The sequence below is a fragment of the Schistosoma mansoni genome, chromosome W (assembly GCF_000237925.1).
Source record: "Schistosoma mansoni strain Puerto Rico chromosome W, complete genome".
Taxonomy (NCBI): domain Eukaryota; kingdom Metazoa; phylum Platyhelminthes; class Trematoda; order Strigeidida; family Schistosomatidae; genus Schistosoma; species Schistosoma mansoni.
In genome coordinates, this window is record NC_031502.1 from 34,493,048 (window position 1) to 34,515,559 (window position 22,512).

The 22,512-nt window shown below is 39.9% G+C and overlaps 1 protein-coding gene across 1 annotated transcript; it reads right to left on the bottom strand.

Annotated features, from left to right (window-relative positions):
* Positions 1-9,185: 9,185 nt before the first annotated feature.
* Positions 9,186-22,252, bottom strand: Smp_157780 (putative chaperone protein DNAj; the record flags this gene model as incomplete). The annotated part of the gene is made up of 5 exons (XM_018789470.1): positions 9,186-9,381; positions 11,786-12,009; positions 12,046-12,234; positions 21,771-21,948; positions 22,113-22,252. The coding sequence occupies 5 exons, from the start codon at positions 22,250-22,252 to the stop codon at positions 9,186-9,188; spliced, it is 927 nt and encodes a 308-aa protein (XP_018654910.1).
* Positions 22,253-22,512: the final 260 nt, after the last annotated feature.

The window sequence follows — 22,512 nt, forward strand, 5'->3', positions numbered from 1 at the left end:
ATTTGTTATCTTTTCTGAAGTCGAAGCCACTTACAATCGAAATGTTAACAAGGCTCTTAGTTTCTTAATTTTCGTCTTCCATTTCGCCTAGGCATAAAGAACAATAATCTTAGATGCTTTAGATGCCTTCATTTCAGTGAATCACTTTGAACTCTAGTCAAATGGCGACTTTCAAACAAACTGGTACTATATCAGCATAAACTGTGTAGTTTTGGGTTGGCGAATACATCTAGGTAATGTTTAGAGACCGAATGAATGAGTCCGATTCGATCAAATGATGTTAACAAAAGATACGTGCCGGTTATTGGCTTAACTCCAGTTAGAGGATAATGGAATAAAATAAGTTAAGTACGTATATTTCATACACATACATATATTTCATACCTCAGACGAACAATAAGAGTAAAGTTGAGAAGGAAGCTAACATGTTAACTCGCTATACAAATCATAAAAAGCGTTGCTGTAGCTCAAATTCAATAGTGCGTCGTGTGACAGAGAGACATACATTGGATAAAACAATAACTGATAGACGTACACACACAAGTACACACATGGCACATAAGAGTAGAAATATGATCACATAAAAATAAGACACATATGTTTTCTATGTCACAATTTCATGCAAAAAATATGGAGTTAACACCAAAGTCAAATGACTCAGTAGTCACATGCTGTGAGTCCTAAGGCTAGTACGAATCATGTGTGTGTTATTACTGAGCACTACAGACCTACATTGAGATTGTTTGGCGCCTTTTAAAGGTTCTGTGTTTGTTGATTGAATGTCCTACACAGGATCACACGGTGGATATTATCTCAGATTTCCTTGTTGTTGGTGAGACGTCCGGTGCCTTTATTTTGAGTTAGCAATGTATTTCCTATCGTCCTATCCTGAATGCTGGAGGTTTTGTGCGTTTAAAATTGGAATCTTGCCCTCCAACTGTTGTGTTCGAGGATCTAAAAAAGCGCCTACTGCAAAAACTTTTATCTCAATTATATTTTTCTTTGCTCACCAACGCAAACCTACTGATGGATTAGTAAAATTTTTAATAACATAAATTTCAAATTTGTATTTATTTGTCTATGTATTCTAACGCACAGCATTTGTTTTGAACTACTATTTACCTCCTTTATGTTATATTAATACATTTTTCGCATACCTATAGTGGTGCTGCTAGTTAAATACACAATCCTGGAGGCTGAACATTCGATAACTTGGAGGAGTTGAATTCAACACTCAGTGCTTACAGGTCAGAAGTTGTTAACACAGGGACATTTATTCCTTATGGTATGACTCGGCTACTCAGGTGTGGTCACTCTATGCAACTCCTTTTTCATATTAAATATGTCATTATACTCCCAGACCAAACGTGTTCTTCAGAAGTGCTAAATATCGTATCGCTGACTAACACGTAGAACGAGTCAGTATAGAGAATGATGTGACCTTTGCATAGGGTCTTATGAATTAGGTAGTCACATCATGACAAATCCACTAGTTTGGAAATTGTCTATTATTCTAGTAGTATAGATAAATGCGCTAATACTAGCCGGGTAATCAGTCATGCAGACCACATGTCAGATTCAATACAGAGTGAAGGTCTGGAAGGTTAGTATGATTTGTCACTGGTAGAAATGAACACTGCTGCTGCCACGAAGGCGCGAATCTCAGGATTTATGGTGACCTTAAGTGTGCTTTGCCCAACTAGTGCACTATTTGACGAGATATAATATTATATATGAGGGGCCTCGTTGCAGAGATTCATGCTCTGTCTTCTTTCCTTTGTCCCCAAAGAAACCCACAACTTAATTTTCATACGTCATTTTTTGAGGTGAAATAATGAACCATCTGTCTTGGTCAAATAGTCTAATGGTCCAAAGGCTTTTCCAAGAGTAATCGTCACGTGATAGGCCCCCGAATGCCCTGGTACGGCTGAGAGTGGGGAGAGTCCGCTATCCCTCTCGAAATGCCCTCACACGGCCACGCCTATATAGCCTCTGCCAGAAAAGTCCTACTCACCGTCTTCTTGAGCAGGGGGTGCTCTCCACGAAATTGAGAGGACGGAAAGCAAATGTCCAGAGCTTTAACCGGATCGGTGGACAAGGCGAGTCCACCTAGGGGAGTTGGAAAACCCTGATTCTAAACAAATGGTGCACATGGGCTCCAGTATCCTGAGGGAACAAATGGCGTATGAATCAATCGTTGGTCACCGGCTACCATGTGACTGCATCTCCTTACGATGCTCCACTGCCTTGTGGACTAGACCTTCAGGTCAAAGGCTCGGGTGTGGCACCCTAAGAAAACCACCTACTTCATTCTGGGCACCTGGGCAGTATCATAGCCCTCACACAAATCGAGTGAGATTTGTGCGGCGCATATGTATCTGGTGCTTCCTTGTACCAATATTTATGTGTTTAAATAAATAAATAGGGTCACTATCACTGTTACTACGTCACCTTCTAGGCTTAGTTGGCGATAAGAACGAGAATGACTGTGGTGTTTATATGAACCAATGATTCCTTTGTATTTGATGACTGCTGGACTTCGAATTCCAAGCACAATACATTCGTTCGTGTTCATCTAGTAATTCTTGGTTAGATTGCGTTATTTCTATGATTACTAGTTTATACTATAATTCAAATACTCTTAATTATAACAGTACCACATCCCTAAAACGGATGGATACAAGCTCTTCCGTGCCACCTCCAACACTGCATTATGCTCAAGACTTTGACACCCCATTAACTTAGGAATCCCTTGGATTGAGTCCCCCAACTAGATCACGTACGATACATCAATTACAACAAGTCGAAGAAACACTGAACTGCTCGTCCCAACTTATTCCACAATCATACGTATTAGCTTCACTGCACTGCTCCAGTTATCGACTTTGTGGTTTATAATGCTGATAGGGGCCGAAATACTTCTAAAACTCATAAGAAAAAGCTAGTAAAATAAAGGCATCACTACTTCAAGCACAGTGAAGTATATGAGCTTCAGAGAATACTTAACTTGGTTGCCAGAAATTATTCATCGCGATGCAAGTATCTTATGAAGAACAAAGCCTCAGGTAGCAAAAACACAGGGTTATTAATACTCCGGCCTTTCAAATCTTGAGTCAAATCAAATTCTCTTAATACAACCACATTCCCCATAGTCAACGGTAACATTATAGACGACACTGATACTATTTTTGCACACTTCAGCATCCATTTCTCACGATGCTACAGCAGTAAATCCGAAACGTCTATCAGTAGGCTCTCAATGTTGATATTTAGGCGTCTATCCACAGCTGACTTCATATCAACAGCCCTGAAAAAAGCCCTATGACTGTGGACCTGATGGGATCCGTACATCATTCACGAAAAACGATAGTAGAGGATTTCCATTATTCTGTTTAAAACTGATCAAACTATCTGTGGACTACGAAGCCTACCCATCTGTATGGAAAACGTCGCTTATCAACCCTAGTTTCAAAAAGGGATGACGTGGCAATATTGCTAATTATGGGCCCACCAACTTGACATTCAGGCTATCAACAACCACCGAAAAACATCCACAAATAGCTTTTATTATTCCTGCTTTTGGCAAGCCTGATTAGCTCATATCAACACGGGTTTACGACTAAACGCCCATATTTCACATCGCTCCTGGAATTTTCTGATCAAATTACTCAGATAAAACATGTCGGTCGGTCGATGATAGTTATGTACTTCGATTTTAGTAAGGCGTTCTACGGTATCCCTTACAAACTTTTAAAACTTTCTGCATTTGGCTTGTGGAGTCACCTTTCATTTTGGTCCAAATCTTTTAGGCAGAACGAAGCCAAATCGTTCGCCTTGGATCTTGCTACTCCAAGCCTATTAATTCAACCAGTGGTGTTATATAAAGAGGCGTGATTGGTTCATCACTCTTTTTCGTCAATGATCTGCGCTTACTCTTTCAACGCAACAAACCTTTCCTTTTTGCCGATGATCTAAAAGCAGGTAATTCATTCGTCTCATGCCAACGAAAACTATATTCCAACGGTAATTCAAGAAGACGCAAACAAGTTATACGAATAGACCGTGCCGTGAAATCTACCACTTGACGTTGAAAAAGTGGATTTATTAACATTGGCCGCAGTCTTAACCTAAATATGGCTATATAAAAAGACATACGGAGACCTCTCAACACTTTCATGACATGGGTTTGAGGTACAGCATTAGTTTGAATATTCTCGAGCACACTGGATCTCAAATGTTACAAAACAGGGAAGCTCATTGAATTCATAATGATAAATCTCAGTAACATAGAAGTGGTTATCATCATATACAAAATGTATCTTACCCGTTCTTGAATATGGCATTCAAGTTTACAGTGGTTGCATGTGTAATTACTTGATGAAGGTCGAAGGTTTTCATAGGCGATTCACTAACACTCTTTTAAGGTATTTCGACAACAAGGATTACCACCAAAGATGTTAGCATCTCTAGTTAGGTACTCTCTGAATCAAGCATATTCAACCAAATCTCGTCTTTATCTACCAACTTACAAATGATAATTCCTACTCTTCAACATACACGACTTCGTACTCTATTAAATCATCCCACAACCCGTGCAATCAAGAAAAGCTTTTATCAATTATGAGAGCCTACACAGACTTACGCCATGATTTCTTCTCTATTAGCTATACAATCGTGTGAAACAGACTCCCAGTAAACCACCGTTGCGATGAGACCACAGCCCAGTTCCAAAGTCTCCTTGATGACTTTTCGAAGATGCTTCGTGTCATCTATTGAATACATGGGTGATTACCAATATGTTGCACATATGACTTATACATAACTAAAGGCACATTACCTTGCGGAACGATTAAATAAATAATTTTTGAGATTTATTTTACCTTCACAACGTATATATGATCCACATAAACTGATATTTGATTATCGTTTGCAACTAATAAAGACTTTCATAGCATCATTCTAAACTATTACTGCACACAATCTTATTCTGCCGTCGAACCAAACTGCAACAACTGTTTATCTTTCCATTTATTTTTTGACCCATTTGGTGTACGCATATTATCGTTTATTCTTACTTTGCTATCACAGACACGCTTATTAGATTACTTGAGTATTTCGTGTTTCTTTCCTTGATTTTTTTCTTCCTCTTTCTTTAAAGCCAACTCAATATTCTTCTTATTTCCACAAAACGTGTTTAAACATGGCAAATATTATGCAAGTTATTGGAACTTGTGTATAATTGTATTTCTGAAGAAACCCGCAATGGTTTCTTTACGACACTTATGTACCCATAAGCTACTTGTGAATAATAATAATGGTAAAAAGACTTAATCATAGCAGAATTCATCACCAGTGTTAAAATTCCCACAGAGCCTGTCCCAGAAATGCAAGAGACAATAGAAACAGGGGCAGGTGGCCACGACAACCAAGGTCTAGGTCACAGAGAAGGTTGTTTATGCCTAGACAACTTTGGGCTTCACGTAAAGACACTAAGAAACGACGTTTGAGGCATGATGGAACTCCGCATTACATATGAGGTAAGGAAAGTCACACCAACTTTCGGGTTTCGGTACAACCCTCTCCCAGTAACAACTGCAAAATTCAAAGATATATTTGGGGAATTTCCAAACTTAACTAAATCCAACTCAGCCTTTCAAAAGTAAGTTGAAGGCACACCATACGACCCCGAAATTCTCCTGCAATGAGGAGCGCCTTTCCGTAAACGAGTTGTGCTGCAGTGTATCCAACATCAGCCTTCACTGCACTGAGAATATCAAGCAAAGGGAGTGGAAGAGCGTCAGCCCGCTGTTGTACGTTGGCAGATAAAAATGGAGCTTTCGATTATGGGTGGAATCACTCTATCAACCTGTTAGTTTGTGAACGGTAGCGGTCGTTCGGAATCGTGAAACTCCTGGTAGTGTAGCAAGACGACGGAAAAGCCCAGACTCAATTTGGCTTTCACGATGATAATTTAAAGGCAACCGACATTTTCTACCTATTGTTCGACGAAGATACAGGGAACTTTTGTCAGTAGTTTCTCTGTTAGGCGCTGCTTCTGTTCACCATGTGAAAAGGTCTATTTACTTTGGGGAGAAAGAGTCATCGTTATCGCATATCGGATGTGGATTTTCTCGAAAGCTTTTCCGTCTCATCCGGTTCGGAGATTAGGAAACTGTAGGGTTTCCTGCAATTCTACCACACTTACCAGAATTATGGTGTTACCAGCACCAATCAGGATTATTTTTCTCTCATGGTCTAGAGACAGATCCTTTCCGTGATGGGCTTCCTCGAGGAGTTTATGAGCGTCCAGAGATAACGAGTGAGTGTATGACAGAGGCCTTTGACGTTTTGTGTTGTCTGAGGCTTTTCTTCGACAAAGTAAGCCTCGGCGCCGGAGTTCTGGCGATCCCCAGAATCCGGTCGACAGGTGCAGCCAGTTCATCCAAGCACGTTTTTGAAGTGAGACTAGGACTGTCTACACCTGTCGAGGAAGTTTAGAAAAGAAGAGCTGTCTAAACAGACCCTAGTCAAAGGTCCGTCGACTAATGACCTTTCGCATCTGTAGCAACATTTGTCACTGAGCCCTATTGCAGCTCAAGGCTGTGGAAAAAATGATCCAAACTTTTTCCGGTCTAATGGCTCTCATTAAAGTGTCGTAAAGTTCAGAAACGTCACTAGTAAGCATACTAGGTGTGACGTATCTGGTAAAATAGCGCGTTGGAGCCCTCAATACTGTAAGAAACTTTGCACGCGGGTCTGTCTCACTAATAAATGTCGCTGTTGTTTCCACAGCTAATCGTATATCTTTCCAAGCAACAGCTCGACCAGCCTCGTCTTCGAAATTACCTAAGTGTGACTTCAGTTGTTCCTGAAATTTACCATCGGCTTTTTCTTCACTGAGTTCAACTCTAATAGCTTTCCTTAATGTGGCTTTTCTGTGTCCAGTGAGGGGCAAGCAAATACGTACTCGTATTAGAGTATGATCACAGTCTAAACATGTATTCCAGAACGAGCAGCAGTCTTCTATTGAGCCTCTCCAACGATGACTGATGGCAATATGGTCGACCTCAGCCCACAGTTGGTTTGGTGCAGTGAGTCGTCATGTTAGACGATATCTCTCCTTATGCTTAAAATTAGTGCTTATCGGAAATAAACGACAGTTTGGGCAACAGCAGACGACCACTATTGCCTGTTCACTGGGCCGGACTACTAAAATACCCATCTAAATGTCTTTCTCTTTGGTTTAATCTACCTACTTGGGAATTAAAGTCACCTGCCACAAGTACTATGTCTGAGTGTATGTATTTTCGCAAAAGTTCAGAATGCTTTCTGTAAAAGTCATCTTTCACTTTATCCAGGATGCAATCAGTGGGAGCGAAGACAGGAACGACAAAAAGGCAACGACGTGTGTAACTATCCTTCCAAGTTCTTACGGACCCGTTTAGCCGAACAGAACATAGGCGACTGTTAAGGGGGATTCATTTTAATATTAATTGTTCTGCCCTCGTACTCAGTGCTATGTCTACACTCACTAGTCTACGAGAACTAGCCATCGGGTCAACATATAAACAGAAACTATGCCTCGCCGGCCCCCCCATTTCGGCTAGGTGACGTCAAGTGAGTAACCACACTAGGATCCTGTATGTGTGCTTCGAAGACACAGCATACGCCAATGGTAAGAGATTCTAGCGCCTCAGCCAAGGAGACCTACCTGCTGGCCGATTCGATACAAAGTATGTACGTCGAAGGCTTCAATATGTAGTTTGCAGCGAGATTTCAGTAGAATTGAGACAGCACTAGAATCGTTGGCCATAGTGACACTTGAGGAGGAAGTCAAACGAGGATGTTTAGAGCTGAAAGTCGAGGTTGGAGGGATAATAGGAATTGAAGAGGAAAACTGATTATGAATACAGTGATCTTCAGTGCTGTTAGACATATGAGGGCGGTCATCACTTCCCGGTTACCCACATTGTGGAACGGTTTTTCTAGTGGTACCTGAAAAGGAAACTGGGTTAGAGGTGGTCTTAGTGACCTGAGAGTGTGACCGAAGTGTCCAAGGGACAACTGCTTGAGGCCAACCACACACAACCTTCTTGTCAGTATGTTTCGATTTAATTCCGTAATTGTTGGGACCTTACCACCGGAAACGGAAATCCATAAGATAAGATGAGGTATGCATTTTTAGGGTAGACCTTTCCTAACACCACTCTTCCTTGTGGGAAAGCAGTGTCGCTGTTATGCTGGTTGTCTGAAGGAAACACCTTACTATCGCCACACCTCTGTACAATCAACAGTACAACTTCGCCCTCGGACCTTGGGTTTGCTGCTTTTCGTCTTACCGCTCTTCAACAGACCTGTTTGGCATGATAGGAACTTGGGGAACGAATGTTCCAGGTACTATAGCTTGATTGGTTCATCATGGTAAGCAGGCCCGACCATCCCGTCAAAGTAGCAGCAACGGTCGGGCGGCACGAATCGTTAGCAACAACCGATTCTGTTAGAGATCTAACTCAGAACTTCTAGGTCCCAATGTGAGCGCACTATATTTGAACCAGAATTGGGATCTATTAACATACGCTCTTAATTTCGGTCAGAGATGAGTCCACAATATGAAACACTACAATGACTATTCATAGGACCAAAATGGTCATCTAGTTAATGAAGCAGCATACGAGCTAAAAGTCCCGTGGAAATGTTTGGGAGGACAACCTCTGTTCGACAAATCCCCACTGCTTAGATGAAAAGTATGCACTGTTAGATCCCTTATGGGTCACTCAAATACAGGTTCATGTTTTCTTAAATTAACTTATTCGCGCATATATATATAATCTTGCAGTAAATGATGGTTAATTTCCGGTGTATTAGTTGAACTATTCACATACTATGACTTCATGCCATGATAATAATTCTTGTGCCCGGGAACAATAAAAAACACTTGATGTCTTGATACATCAAAACCGTGAATTCTTCATATAACGGTATACCTAAATAGATAGGGGAAATGTCGACAAAAGTCGTGGGGCTATAAGTTTTTAACACTTCGTGAAGAAAGTATTAGAGGAATAAAAGCTTACAAATTACTTTTCGGAAATATCTATATAAATAAACTGCTTAATGACAAGGTGAGTCGATTTACAGATAGTTACACTTTTAAAAATTTACAGAATAAAATATGTATGATTTATCTATGACAGTGATTTTACACATAATACAACACCAGCTAAAAATGTCATAATGAAAAGAAAACTATTAGTATGAGTATACCCGGTTATTGGATGAACAAATTGATAAACACCAGTGATAGGTTTCATTGCTCTACCTCTCTCGAGTTCATACTGGCCTTGTGCTTTTGCCCACTGTGTCATTTTTTCCAGCCATCTTCTAATACGAATAGAAAGAGAGGAAAAGTCAAAAAGTTGTGTGAACTGTAAGAACAAATGACACAAAAAAGAAGAACTAATTCATACACTATTAGATTAGAGTAAAAACAGAACCACTAAGATACAAAGAAAAAAATGTGAATGAAGATTATATATTGACAGGCAAAACTGATGATATCAAAGTATATTGAACAGTTTTTGGTTATCAAAACTCTAATAGTAAAGGTGTTTATCCATTGAATAGAAATTAGACAAATAGTTCAGTTTTACAAAAAGATGATGTTTAGATAGAACAGATGGGATTTGGCTAGCAGTGGAGTCCAAGGCGAGCGTTTCGCTCTATTTGGAACCTGTTCATCTATTTCATATAAACTTGTGTCAATTGCTAATATCAAGGCTATCTGCACAGCACAAACATATGTCAACTAAGACTGGTTTTAATTCAGTCAAAGTACTAACAACGGCATATCCGAAACCGTTACAAACTCGATTAGAAAGATGACGACTGGAAGTATTATCATAAACATTAATTTCTTTGATATTGAAAGTTTGGATTTCAAGATTTACTTTGACAACCTTCACATTCCTAAAGTATACATGAAAGATGGCAAGCGTTTAGGTACTTAGACTTCCAAAGATAAACACGGTTATCGATGTTTCATTCATATCTATGATGTAAAACAGTTTGTATGATTATCATAGAAATTTAATATAACCTAGTGAGTTTTAGTCTCATTTACATAACGGGGTATTGGAACATCATAATAAAACTGCCAATCAATTGAGTAGGCTAAAAAGTCAAACACACAATTTCAAATCAAAATCAGTTATTTATGTTACCGGTATTACATGGATGAAAGCACTTAAAAATAATTATTACAGTCATTCAAAAGTTAGTGGAAATTAACTACATGTCATTTTGAATGGTTATATTTTATTTTTGCTTACTAGGATGAATCACCAGAGATAGCTAACAGGTATTATGTTTTAAGGTAAGATATTTTAAAACCTGTTAGTTAGTTGTAGTCGGTAGGAAAACAAAAAGACAATAACTTTTCTAGTTTTGAACGTACAAATTGATGAAATACGGATAATTAGTCGAACATAACAAGAATCAAGTAGTGTCTTTAAAACCTCAGCCAGATAACGAGATGGCGGTGATAGATTACTGTAACCACACCAACTAATTCCAATTTATTATTCATATTTATAATGGGAACCAGTATTGTCTAACCATGTAGGTCCATTAGTATAAAATTACAGTTACTAAGCTACATTAATTAACAGTTATTGTGTAACATCAAATGAAGCCATGATATTGGATAGTAAATCTAAAATTTACGGAACAACTATAATTTAAGATTTATTACCTACAGTTAGATACTGGTGTGCATATAATTACCATAATATGTTTCCCCTATTTAACTCATAAGATATAGATTTTTTAAACGAAATCATACTGATCAATAGCAATGTACATATTTTACAGAAATGATCCAACACAATGTTGATTGTCTTAACTCCTGCAGCACATTGATGTTGAAAATACTCCACTTCAGTTTTAATTGTCAGTCGGTAAATACAGATATTCTTGGTCAATCAGTCCTAATCAAGATGAAAGAAGTGTCCTGAATTGCGCTAATAACTAATATAATTAAAACTTGTTACCACAGGAAAGCGTGATCCATGGGTTGCTACTGTATTCGCTATGAAGAATTCGTGAAACTTAAGGTTAATTAAACTGATGTTAAGTACGTTTTATTAACACACCAGCTAAACTTATTCACTAATGTACATGCACTTGATTACGAACCCAGTTAACTAACTAATGACATGATCGCGTAATATTTCGTAAAAATAATATTGGTTTTGCATACCGGTAACTGTTACTTAATGAATTGAAAATAGGAACTTCAGTTGCAACACACAACGTATACACAGTGAGTTTTCCCTGGTGAGTTGGAACGTAACTTACTAATAATAATCGCACATAGTCATCTGTAAGCTTATGAATGTGAAAAGGAAGGTGATCAGATACATATATGATACGAAGGGTAGGTAAAATACATGCTTTTAGTACACCAGTTTTTCATAATGGTTAAATCAAGTGGTGTAAACCTGATCTAATCGCTCAAAATTCGGTGCTTTTACGACTTAGTTTTTAACAGGCTAGGTGCTTACCCCTGTTGAAGGATGTGATTCTAAGCTGAAGACATTAAAGAAAGTGAGGGGTCAATATTACGAATCCACATAACAACCTATTAAAATCTAATCCATTGAAACAAACTTATACACCAAACAAAGGGCTCTTATACATTTTTGTATGTAGTAAATCTCATAAAGATAGTATAAATACCTGTGGACACAATAATCTATTGGATAATCAAGGAGCAGGCAGAACTAACCTTCGCATTTCGTTCTCATAAGCTTCCAAACCAACCTTGTCAAGATCAGGTGGTGGGTGAGGATAATGCATTCGAAAAGCATCAGCACTAATTCCAAAGGCATTGACTTTTCTATTTAAGTCATATTCTCGACGAGATTCCGACCTTCCAAGGACCGAATACGCCTCGCTTACTTCGGCAAAATGTTTCTTTGCTTTATCATCTAAACACTTGTCAGGATGGTACTGATAAAAGTATGATTAGTTAGACGTAAATAGAACCTTTTTGGATAGATCTAAGTAGGCAGCTTTAATTTCTTCTGGGGATGCTGTACTTTTGACATTTAAAACCTCATAGTAATCTCTAAATTCTTTCAATGTGCTGAAATACTTGTATACCCAACGAAAAGTATGAGTTAGTTTTCTAGTTTTATTAGAAGTGGCTAGGAACATATGATCGGCTATAATTCCCTAATAAGAGAAAAAATTGGCTGTTACTCAGAGCACACAATTTTATAATATTTTGTTTATAACTGTCTAAAACCAGGGGAAAAGAAGCGTAATAGTTCTAATTTTTATTACTAAAGTTTCCGTACAATTTTAGTGAGGTTGAGTCCTCTGAGCTAATTTTGTACTTTTAGACAATATCAACACAACCACATAATTCCACTGATAACAAATCTCAATGGAAGTACGCAACCACTAGTCAACTTTAAGTTTAGAATAATAGATAGCTACTGAACTTCAGGGATAATATAATCGGTTCAACCATACACACAGAAATGAGAAAAAAGCCAGCAGTTATAGCATTTACATAATATCCAGATGCGCATCTGGTGCTAACAAGACAATGCTTTTAACCAAGCTACGAATCAGTGACTCTCACGATAGGCTATTATCCATCATCAAGAGACTTCGTATAAATTCCCAAAAAACGAATACCTCCCACAAATCTTTCAGTGTATGCAGTTACACCGATGCACAAAACATAACTACCTTGTATATCTCAACCGCAAAGCATATGACTTCAAGCAGATTCATTAAACAAACAAAAACCTTACGAAGACGAAGTGATTAAATCTGATCCTCATCAACACTAACCAGTTGAGTAAGTCAAGGTAGATGACAGTGATAAATGTCTAGATCGACGCCTAAAAGTCAAAGAAACTGGCTACATTAAAAAGCTTAGGGTAAGAAGCGGCAGCTATCAAAATCTATAAGGACAATGCATTTTGGTTACTAGCTCATGATTAATGAATTGAAACATGAAGAAACTATAGGGAAAAACGATGAAGTCATTTAATTTGTCCTTTAACGTTCTGTTATTATTTAGTGATCTGGTAGTGGATTAGCGATGCAGTCTATCAGTAAAAGCACAACATAACACGCCATCTTCGATGAAGGACTGGATCCAGTCCATTCACTGAACTAAAATTAAACAATTGTTCCGTTTGGTTAACCAAAGGGGACCGCCCAGCTAAGCAATCAAAAGAATGTAAAACCTCAAAGCTACGGGGCATAATCATAGTTATGCTTTATTTCACCTTTGTTAGCCTTTATTTTCCTTTATTGGTTGCTTGGGTGTATACTACGTGAGGAGAGATTTTCATACAAAGACTCACATGACAATTAGGAACATTTTATTCGAATGGCCAAAATATATGACGTGATATATTTTGACCGAAGTACTACAGTAATCTTTTAAATGTTAGCAGCTATTCTGCAATAAAATGCATGCATCAACTAAAATTTTAGTCGATGTCTGGACTTCCCAGTTAATGAAATTTCGCTCTTAGATATAAAAGAGAACCGCGATGAACGAAGACCAAAAAGTCAGCCAGCGACCAGTTACCTTCCTGCAGTTCACAACAAACCTAATGGGCTATATAGTAAATAAGTCAAGTACTGATGACCTTGAGAAGCAGGTTCAAGTGGTTCAAATGGCTGTGGATGGAATAGAAGCTTAGCGGGCTTCCGTGTCTAGTAGCAGTGGATCACCAATACCTCTAGACAAGAACCTAGGTATATTAATGATAATAGGAAAAAAAGAAATTGGTAAATCATTACGAGATGTTATCCTTGATCTTTCAGATTACGTCAAGTTTCCTCTTAAAGGACTTGTAGCTGTAAATAATTCCCCAAAATCAATAGCTCATTAAGTGTTCGACATTGGATGCTGACCATGTTGTTTAGGTGGACTTGTTTAACTGAAGGCTTTCGGTCATGCATCCGTACCAGATCACGTTTCAACACGGTGTGGGACACAGCTCCTACGTTTCATTAGCCAGCTTATAGAAAAGGTCCTCGATATATTGGTAACGAATCAAATATATCTTTCCTGCCTCTTCTCGTCTGACTTCTGATTTCTATCTGACTGGGAACGATCGAATATAGAAGGTGCTACTGGTAGCTAGTTGTAAAACTAGAACATCCGTTGCATCATCATTGGTGAGACCGACGTGATCTGGTACACCGAGCGCACAAACTGTGAGTCTGTTCCATTTTGGAATATTATTATTCATTGTTATTGTTTATTTGAATTTTATATATTGTGATATACTTTTTTTTCGCGAATTTTTTTTTCCGGATATATTTTACTTAGATATTTTTCGTTATCTATATTACTATGACGGAACACTCACCCAAGGTTTTTAAGTTAAAGTCTATTCCCCCTATTTCGATTCAGTTAACGTCATTTTGGCCCGACAATATCGAGTCCTGGTTCTGCTATGCAGAAGCCGATTTTTGCATGCACGGAATCACGGACTCGCGCACACGTTTCCTCGCGGTAGTTAAGGCGTTACCGCGCGAGTTTAACAGGTGCGTAACACCTAGTATGTTTACTAGTGATGTTCCCGAACCTTACGAAACGCTTAAACTATCGATTTTAAAACGCGGAGACCTAACTGATCGACAACGGTTAGACCAACTCCTTAACAATATCGACTTACAACATGGTTCTGCGACAGACATGTTGCTTAGAATGAGAGAAGTCATTGGCCAACGAACTTTCGATGATGGCCTATTTAGACAACTTTTCTTGTCTAATCTCCCTCAACAGGTGCAGGCAGTGCTTGTTTCATTTCAAAACAATGCCATAGATGAACTAGCTACATCTGCCGATCGAATCTTGGAAATCACCAAATTTTCTAAGGCCGAGGTTTTTACTATCAAAGAAAAACCCCAATCGACCTCAACTGACATGGCCGAACTATGTCACACGCTTACAAGATATCTTAGAGTTCGTAATGACCGTAGTCGGTCAAAATCCTCACGTAGGAGCGTTTCACGTAAGAGATCTGTCTCTCGACCACGAGAGACAGACAACCCCGACTGGTGCTGGTATCACAACCAGTACGGTAAATCCTCTAGAAATTGCAGGAAGCCCTGCAATTATCCGACCCCAAAATCGAGTGACACGAAAAACAGTTCGGGAAACTTCCCAGCCGGCACGCGTTAACGGCAACCGTAGCCGGCGAACACAGCCGCCTCTTATATGTCACGGATGTGACTACGAAAGTTCGCTACCTCGTCGACACCGGCGCAGAAGTTAGCGTTCTTCCAGCAAATCCCAACGACAGACTTCGCGAGTCTGTTTTAAGTTTACAGGCGGCAAACGGAAAATCGATCGCTACTTACGGTAAAAGGTACGTCTACCTTAACGTGGGTTTACGCAAACCCATCCACTGGATCTTCGTTGTTGCAGATGTTTCTATGCCAATCATTGGTATAGACCTGTTACAACACCACAATCTACTCATCGACACACGCTCACGAAGGTTAATAAATGGAAACACTAAGTTATCCGTTTGCATAACTCCTTGTTCTGGTTGCAGGTTATCCCCAGTCACGATTAAGCACGCCATAGACCCCTCGTACCAATCAGTACTCGACAAATACCCCGGGATATACCAATCGCAATCGAAATTACCTTGTGTAACCAGCAATGTTACACATCACATCTCGACTACAGGACCACCTGTATTTTCGAAAGCTCGAAGACTCGCTCCCGAGAAGCTTAGGTTAGCTAAAAACGAATTCGACCACATGATGGACCTAGGGATAATTCGACCATCGAATAGTCCATGGGCATCCCCATTGCACATGGTCCCTAAAAAGGACAGCAATGATTGGCGGCCAACTGGTGATTATCGGCGTCTGAATGCTAAAACCATTCCCGATCGTTACCCGCTGCCTCATATTCACGATTTGACAGCTACCTTGAAAGGTACAACTGTCTTTTCGAAAATCGACTTGGTTAAAGCTTATAACCAAATCCCGATGGCACCTGACGACATTACTAAAACCGCCATCATCACTCCCTTCGGTCTTTACGAATTTCTACGAATGCCTTTTGGTTTAAGAAATGCGGCTCAAACCTTCCAAAGGTTTATAGACGACGTCTTCCGAGGTCTCAACTTCGTACATGCGTATGTTGATGACTGTCTAATAGCAAGTCCGGACAGAGAATCACATCTCAAGCATCTGGACATTGTTTTCGATCGACTCCAAAGGCATGGCATTACTGTCAACATTCAGAAATGCCAAATCGGAACTAACTGCTTAGACTTCTTAGGACACACTATTGATGCCCAAGGCATCCGACCCCTTAGGAGCAAAGTGGCGGCCATTCTGGATTACCCAGAACCGACCACGATCAAGCAGTTACGAACTTTTAACGGACTCGTAAGTTTCTATAGACGGTTCATACCTAAATGCGCGTCCCTTATGAAACCGTTAACCGATCAGCTTCGTGGAAATGCGAAATCAATTAGTTTAGACGACATAGCCCGTAAAGCATTCTCCACAGTTAAGGAACACATCGCTAAAGCAACCCTGCTTGCTCATCAGGACACTCAAGCGCCCATTAGTATCGCAGTAGACGCATCCGACTCAGCAATCGGAGGAGTCTTACAACAATGGGTTAACAACTATTGGCAACCTTTAGGACTTTTCTCGAGACGGTTACTAGACGCGGAATCTAGGTACAGCACGTTCGGTAGGGAACTCCTAGCTATGTATTGTGCTGTACGGCATTTTCAACAATCCATCGAAGGAAGAGAATTCACGCTTTTTACCGATCACAAACCTCTTACCTTCTCTTTAAGTTCATCTTCAGACAAGTACTCACCGCGAGAGTCTCGACAACTCGACTACATTTCGCAGTTTACTTCAGACATACAACATATTTCTGGAGCAAACAATGTAGTCGCAGACGCCTTGTCTCGAATTAGCTCCTTGAACAGTTTCCAAGGAATCGACCTTCTTAAACTCGCTCAGCTTCAAAAAGAAGACATTGATCTTCAGCATGAGTTATCCTCGACAACTCTTAAACTAAGTATTAGGCAGATGGGAACAGGTAAGGAAACCTTACTCTGTGACACATCTACAGGTAGGGATCGTCCAATTGTACCAAAACATTATCGCCGCAACGTCTTCAATACGTTGCACAATCTTTCTCATCCAGGTGCTCGTGCAACAGTCAAACTTATAGCCGAACGCTTTTGCTGGCCTGGCATGAATAAAGACGTAAGGGAGTGGGCACGCTCCTGTGTTAGCTGTCAGAAAGCTAAGGTCGTAAGACACAACAAATGTCCCTTAGGCTCTTTCAAAACCCCTGACGCTCGTTTCGACCACGTCCATCTAGATTTGGTAGGACCCTTACCCGACTCGAACGGATACTCCTATCTCCTAACATGCGTAGACCGTTTCACTCGATGGCCAGAAGCAGTACCGATTAAGGACATTACTGCTGAAACCGTGGCCCGCGCTTTCGTCGAACGATGGGTAGCAAGTTTCGGCTGCCCTTCAACCATCACTACAGACCGCGGACGCCAGTTCGAATCTGGACTTTTCCGTTGTCTAACCTCACTTTTAGGAATCACGCGCTTCCTAACGACCGCCTACCACCCACAAACAAACGGGTTGGTAGAACGTTTTCATCGACAACTAAAAGCCTCATTGTCAGCTTCAAACGTTTCACAGTGGACAGACGCTCTTCCACTCGTCTTGCTAGGTATCCGCAATGCAGTGAAAGCTGATATTGGATACACGGCAAGTCAACTCGTTTACGGAACGACCCTCCGACTCCCAGGAGAATTCGTGGATCCTTCAGCTTCTTCATTGAACATGGATCTAAACTCTTACACGAGTAGGCTTACAAACGCTATGCGTTCAGTTAAACCTGCTCACACTCGACCTCAATCAACTGATGTTTTCGTTCAACCCGAATTACGACATAGTACACACGTCTTCCTTCGTCGAGACTCACATCGACGACCCCTCGAATCAGCATACGAAGGACCCTTCAAAGTTCTTCAACGCGAACCTAAGTACTATGTAGTAGATAAGAACGGTACGAACGATAGCATCAGTATCGACCGACTCAAAGCAGCGTACTTAGAAGGAAACCCTAGCTACGTCGATTTTCCTTCGGTACAAGCAAACGACACAGCTACTACACTCGTAGTACCCTACACGACAGCCGACACACAACTTGATACTTCGTCAACGTCGATAGATAAACCTAAAACAACGCGTTCTGGAAGACGAGTAAGATTTCCAGAACATCTTAACGAATATTGCACGTAGGACATAAGCTTTATCTTGAATTACCCTTTCATAGTTTATTATAAAATTTTTTTATATGCTCATTTTTTTTATTTATATAAAAAAAACAGCATTTTTTTAAATTTTTTTTGAGCGTATATATATATATTTTTATATATAAAAAAAAACCAAAAGAAAACCATTTTTTTCCGATCGCTTTTACGCTTTTTGTAAGTGTATTAGTTTATTCTTTTTTTTTTCCCGCTCATCTTGTGTCCCTACGCAAGTACGAGTGTATTTTTGATATGCACTCACACGTTCTATTTTTCCTCTTTTCCAGGACGGCTGGAAAAGAACGACGAAGTTTCGCAAGGAACCGGAATTTTTCATTGTACTATATTTCTTTATTGCTATGTTGTACATTTTGGTCCCATAGTTTAAGGAAAGACGACCAGACGCTGCTAAACGAAGCAAGCTATCAGAAGAGTGTTTACCAACGACAAACTCGTTGGGTTTAAACTTCCGGCTGGTCACGTCTTAGGGGCATCACTACCTCACTAGGGGGGGAGTGATTTGTAGCTGTAAATAATTCCCCAAAATCAATAGCTCATTAAGTGTTCGACATTGGATGCTGACCATGTTGTTTAGGTGGACTTGTTTAACTGAAGGCTTTCGGTCATGCATCCGTACCAGATCACGTTTCAACACGGCGTGGGACACAGCTCCTACGTTTCATTAGCCAGCTTATAGAAAAGGTCCTCGATATATTGGTAACGAATCAAATATATCTTTCCTGCCTCTTCTCGTCTGACTTCTGATTTCTATCTGACTGGGAACGATCGAATATAGAAGGTGCTACTGGTAGCTAGTTGTAAAACTAGAACATCCGTTGCATCATCAGACTCTTGAGAAGTCGTTTGGACTAGCTCAGCCGGCAGCGAATTCTAGCATTTGGCAACTCTTAAGGAGTAGAAGTTGTGTCAAACTGGCCAAAAATCAGCTTCAATGTTACCAGTGCAATGCTTGCTCGAAAGGTATTTTTGTCACATTTAGCGTAAGACTTCAATTCGTAGGGTACTAACACAACTAAATCTTTTTCAACTAGGGATACTTCTAGAGAGGATGTGCCCAAGTTTTAACTGTAGTCTGCAACATGCCTCAGACGGACTACTTTACAATTTAAAGTGTTAAAGGTAAGTCCGTTGTCATCTGTCCAACTTTGAAGTCGAGTCAGATCCTCCTGAAGTACCAGTATATCCTCTTGGTTGAGTATCTCTCCCCAAATTTTTACATCATTAGCAAAAAACAATAAGTCAGGCGATACTTGCTTTAAAAGATAGTTTATATAAATCAAGAAAAGAATAGGTCCTAGTAATGAACCCTGTGGGACCCCACATCTGTCCACCACAGTCAGTAGGTTGGTTATACATGAATAACTCTTCTTGAGACCGTTCTGTTCGGGTGAAAAGAAGTTTAAGGATAATAAATAGTCGTGTATAACATCGCACATCGGGGACTTCATAATTTTTGAAGGTAAAGAGAGAAGAGCTACAGGTCTGTAGCTTGAACGTTCGCTGTTTCGACCTCCTTTGGTAACTGGTGTAATGTGAGCCAGCTTCCGAATTTCCGGTAATATTTCTCGGCTTAGAGAATGTGAGGACATCATGCTAAGTGCTGTTGCCGAGATTGAAGCTGTTTCCCTCAGTATAGCAGAATGAACTATATCAGAACCAGGAAAACCGTCTTTTCTTAGGTGCTGAGGTTTCCGGAACACCAAGTCAGCGCTCAGGTCCACTTAAGAAAGTCCTGTGCAGTGGCAGATGGAGCTTTCACCAATATAGTTAGTGTGGGTTGGTTGAAGTGTCCGAGAGTACTGTTCAACCAGAAGGCTATCGGTGTCACCGTCGTTATTGGTCAGGCCATTAGGACCTAAAAGTTGGGAAACTACAGTTTTTGGCTTGTCGAAGAAAGGATTCATGACGGAATAAGCTTTTCGTATTGGAGGCTAATTTATCAATAAGCTTTACCTGGTAATGAAGCCTGTCTTCTCCTATTGCCTTTTTGCATATGTTCCTTAAAGGCTTATATTTCGTGTACTCGCTGTTGTTACCAGTTCTTTTGTATTCCGCCCAACAGTGCCTTTTGTGGCTTATCAAACGAAGAGTGTGGTTCTTGATGACTTTAGGTTGCTGGTAGATTTTAGGTACCACTTGACGAACAGACTGTAAAAGGTTTAGGATTAATGGTTCAGGCTATGAATTAGGATAAGGAGCTTAAACAAGGTTTTGGAGTTAGAAATTACAATCAAGATTAGGTTTTAGGATTATTAATTAGGATTAAGGTCTTCCTTGTGAAGTGATATCAACCATAACGTGAAGTTGAAGGTTACGAAACCAACCTATAAAATTTTAATCCAGTCTAGCCTTATTTTGACAGATTTTCCCATGGGTCACACGACCAGGTGAGAAGAGGAAGTCGCAGTGTATGTATGTATACAATAATAACGAGTCACAGTTAAGCTCAGTAAGTACGGTCGGTGCAGTACTAGCTCCGACTGACAACCAGCTGCCACCCAACAGGACGCCCAGCCACTTACATGCCGCACCAGTCAACCTTAGCGCCTGCAACTTCCTTCAAGGACCGTTATATGGTCTCCTCATCGAACCCAGTCTATTTTTGAGCTCTATATCTCTGTCTACCATACCATTCTGTGTACTTTTTATAGATGCAGTAATAAAAGAAACAGGGTGAGAGGTTTTGTCACCATTTTACCAATTCGTTACTTCTCTACACCTGTTCAATCAGCTGAAATGTACATTTAAGTTCCCTGACTTTTCCTTCCCCCCTTCATTTATGTTATAAGTATACTCCGTTGCCTGAAGGTTAACTCGGTACGGTTCGGTCTATTCATTCCTTTGCCAAACTCCTCACTGACTGGTGATATTTGGCCGCTTAAGTCGAACTTCGTCCTCCTTCTCATCTCTAGATGGGCGTCTCTAAACTTCTGAAATTGATCTGAAGAATGATTACTTGAACACTCCAAACAGGGTGAACTACGTAAAGGGATATTGTCATCACTTCTATTCGTATAAGATATCCTTGCTGCATTGTAATCTGCATTAATCCTCCCCTTTAAAACGGGAACTTCCCTATTGCCACTATTACTACCGCGGTTGACACGTAATCCATATCGAGTATTAGCCATATCGGCTTGCTCCTTTACAAACTCAGCAAGATCGGTGAACAGAGGCTCACGACCTCCTCTGATAATCTTATAAGCTGTCTTTAGCCATAGTTTCAATAGTTCTGGAGGAGTTCAGGTCAGAAACGTAATTCATTTGTTCGAGAGTCAAACAGCATGCTTGCATTTCCCGGGACAATTTTTTCAAACCCTCTGGTTGGTTCCTTCTTATATTGGGAAAATTTAACAATTTGTCGATGAACGTGCGTGCTATTACGTGTTTTTGACCAAAGGTTTCTTCTGAAAGCTTTAGGGCTTGATGATAGCCTATCTCTGCTTCTCGTATAGCACAATGAAGAATAGCGGCTTTCGCTTCGCCGTCACAATATTGAATCAAGTAATTTAGTTTAGCTCTAAATTCAATATTCTCATTTCCGATGCATTCCTCGAAATTTCTAATAAAATTCCAGTAATTTATCGGTGTACCGTTTAATCTTAAGATTTCCCTTTTCGGTAAATACAGACTTTTTGATGATACATCTTCGCTGTTGCTTACTGATCGACCGAAACCCTCACTTCTCTAGAGGCGTAACTTTTCTAGCTCAATTTCTTTTCTAACTGAGCTAAGCGTATTTTAGCTAATTCTAACTTTAACAAGGGATCCATTTGGCAGTTATTTCTTCCAAATTGGTCATCATTATAAGTTTCTGAATAGTGATGAGACAATTCAGGAATCTGATCCGTTTTATGATTCTCCATAGACATTCAACAGTGCACAATGTGTGAATTTTTGATGAGTTACTGGCCGAAACTTTGTAAGATTTAATTTGTCCTACAGATATAATACTAAAACTGTGAACGCGATACTGGCGATCCCAGAGTCTATGTGAAAGCAATAGTCAGAACAAGGACAACTTGGCTTTAAACTTTATCTGTTTCTAAACATAAAAACAGTTAGGTCAGTAACATTCCGACCAGTATTGCGTGTCTTATCAAACTGAATAAAATTTAAAAGTCAC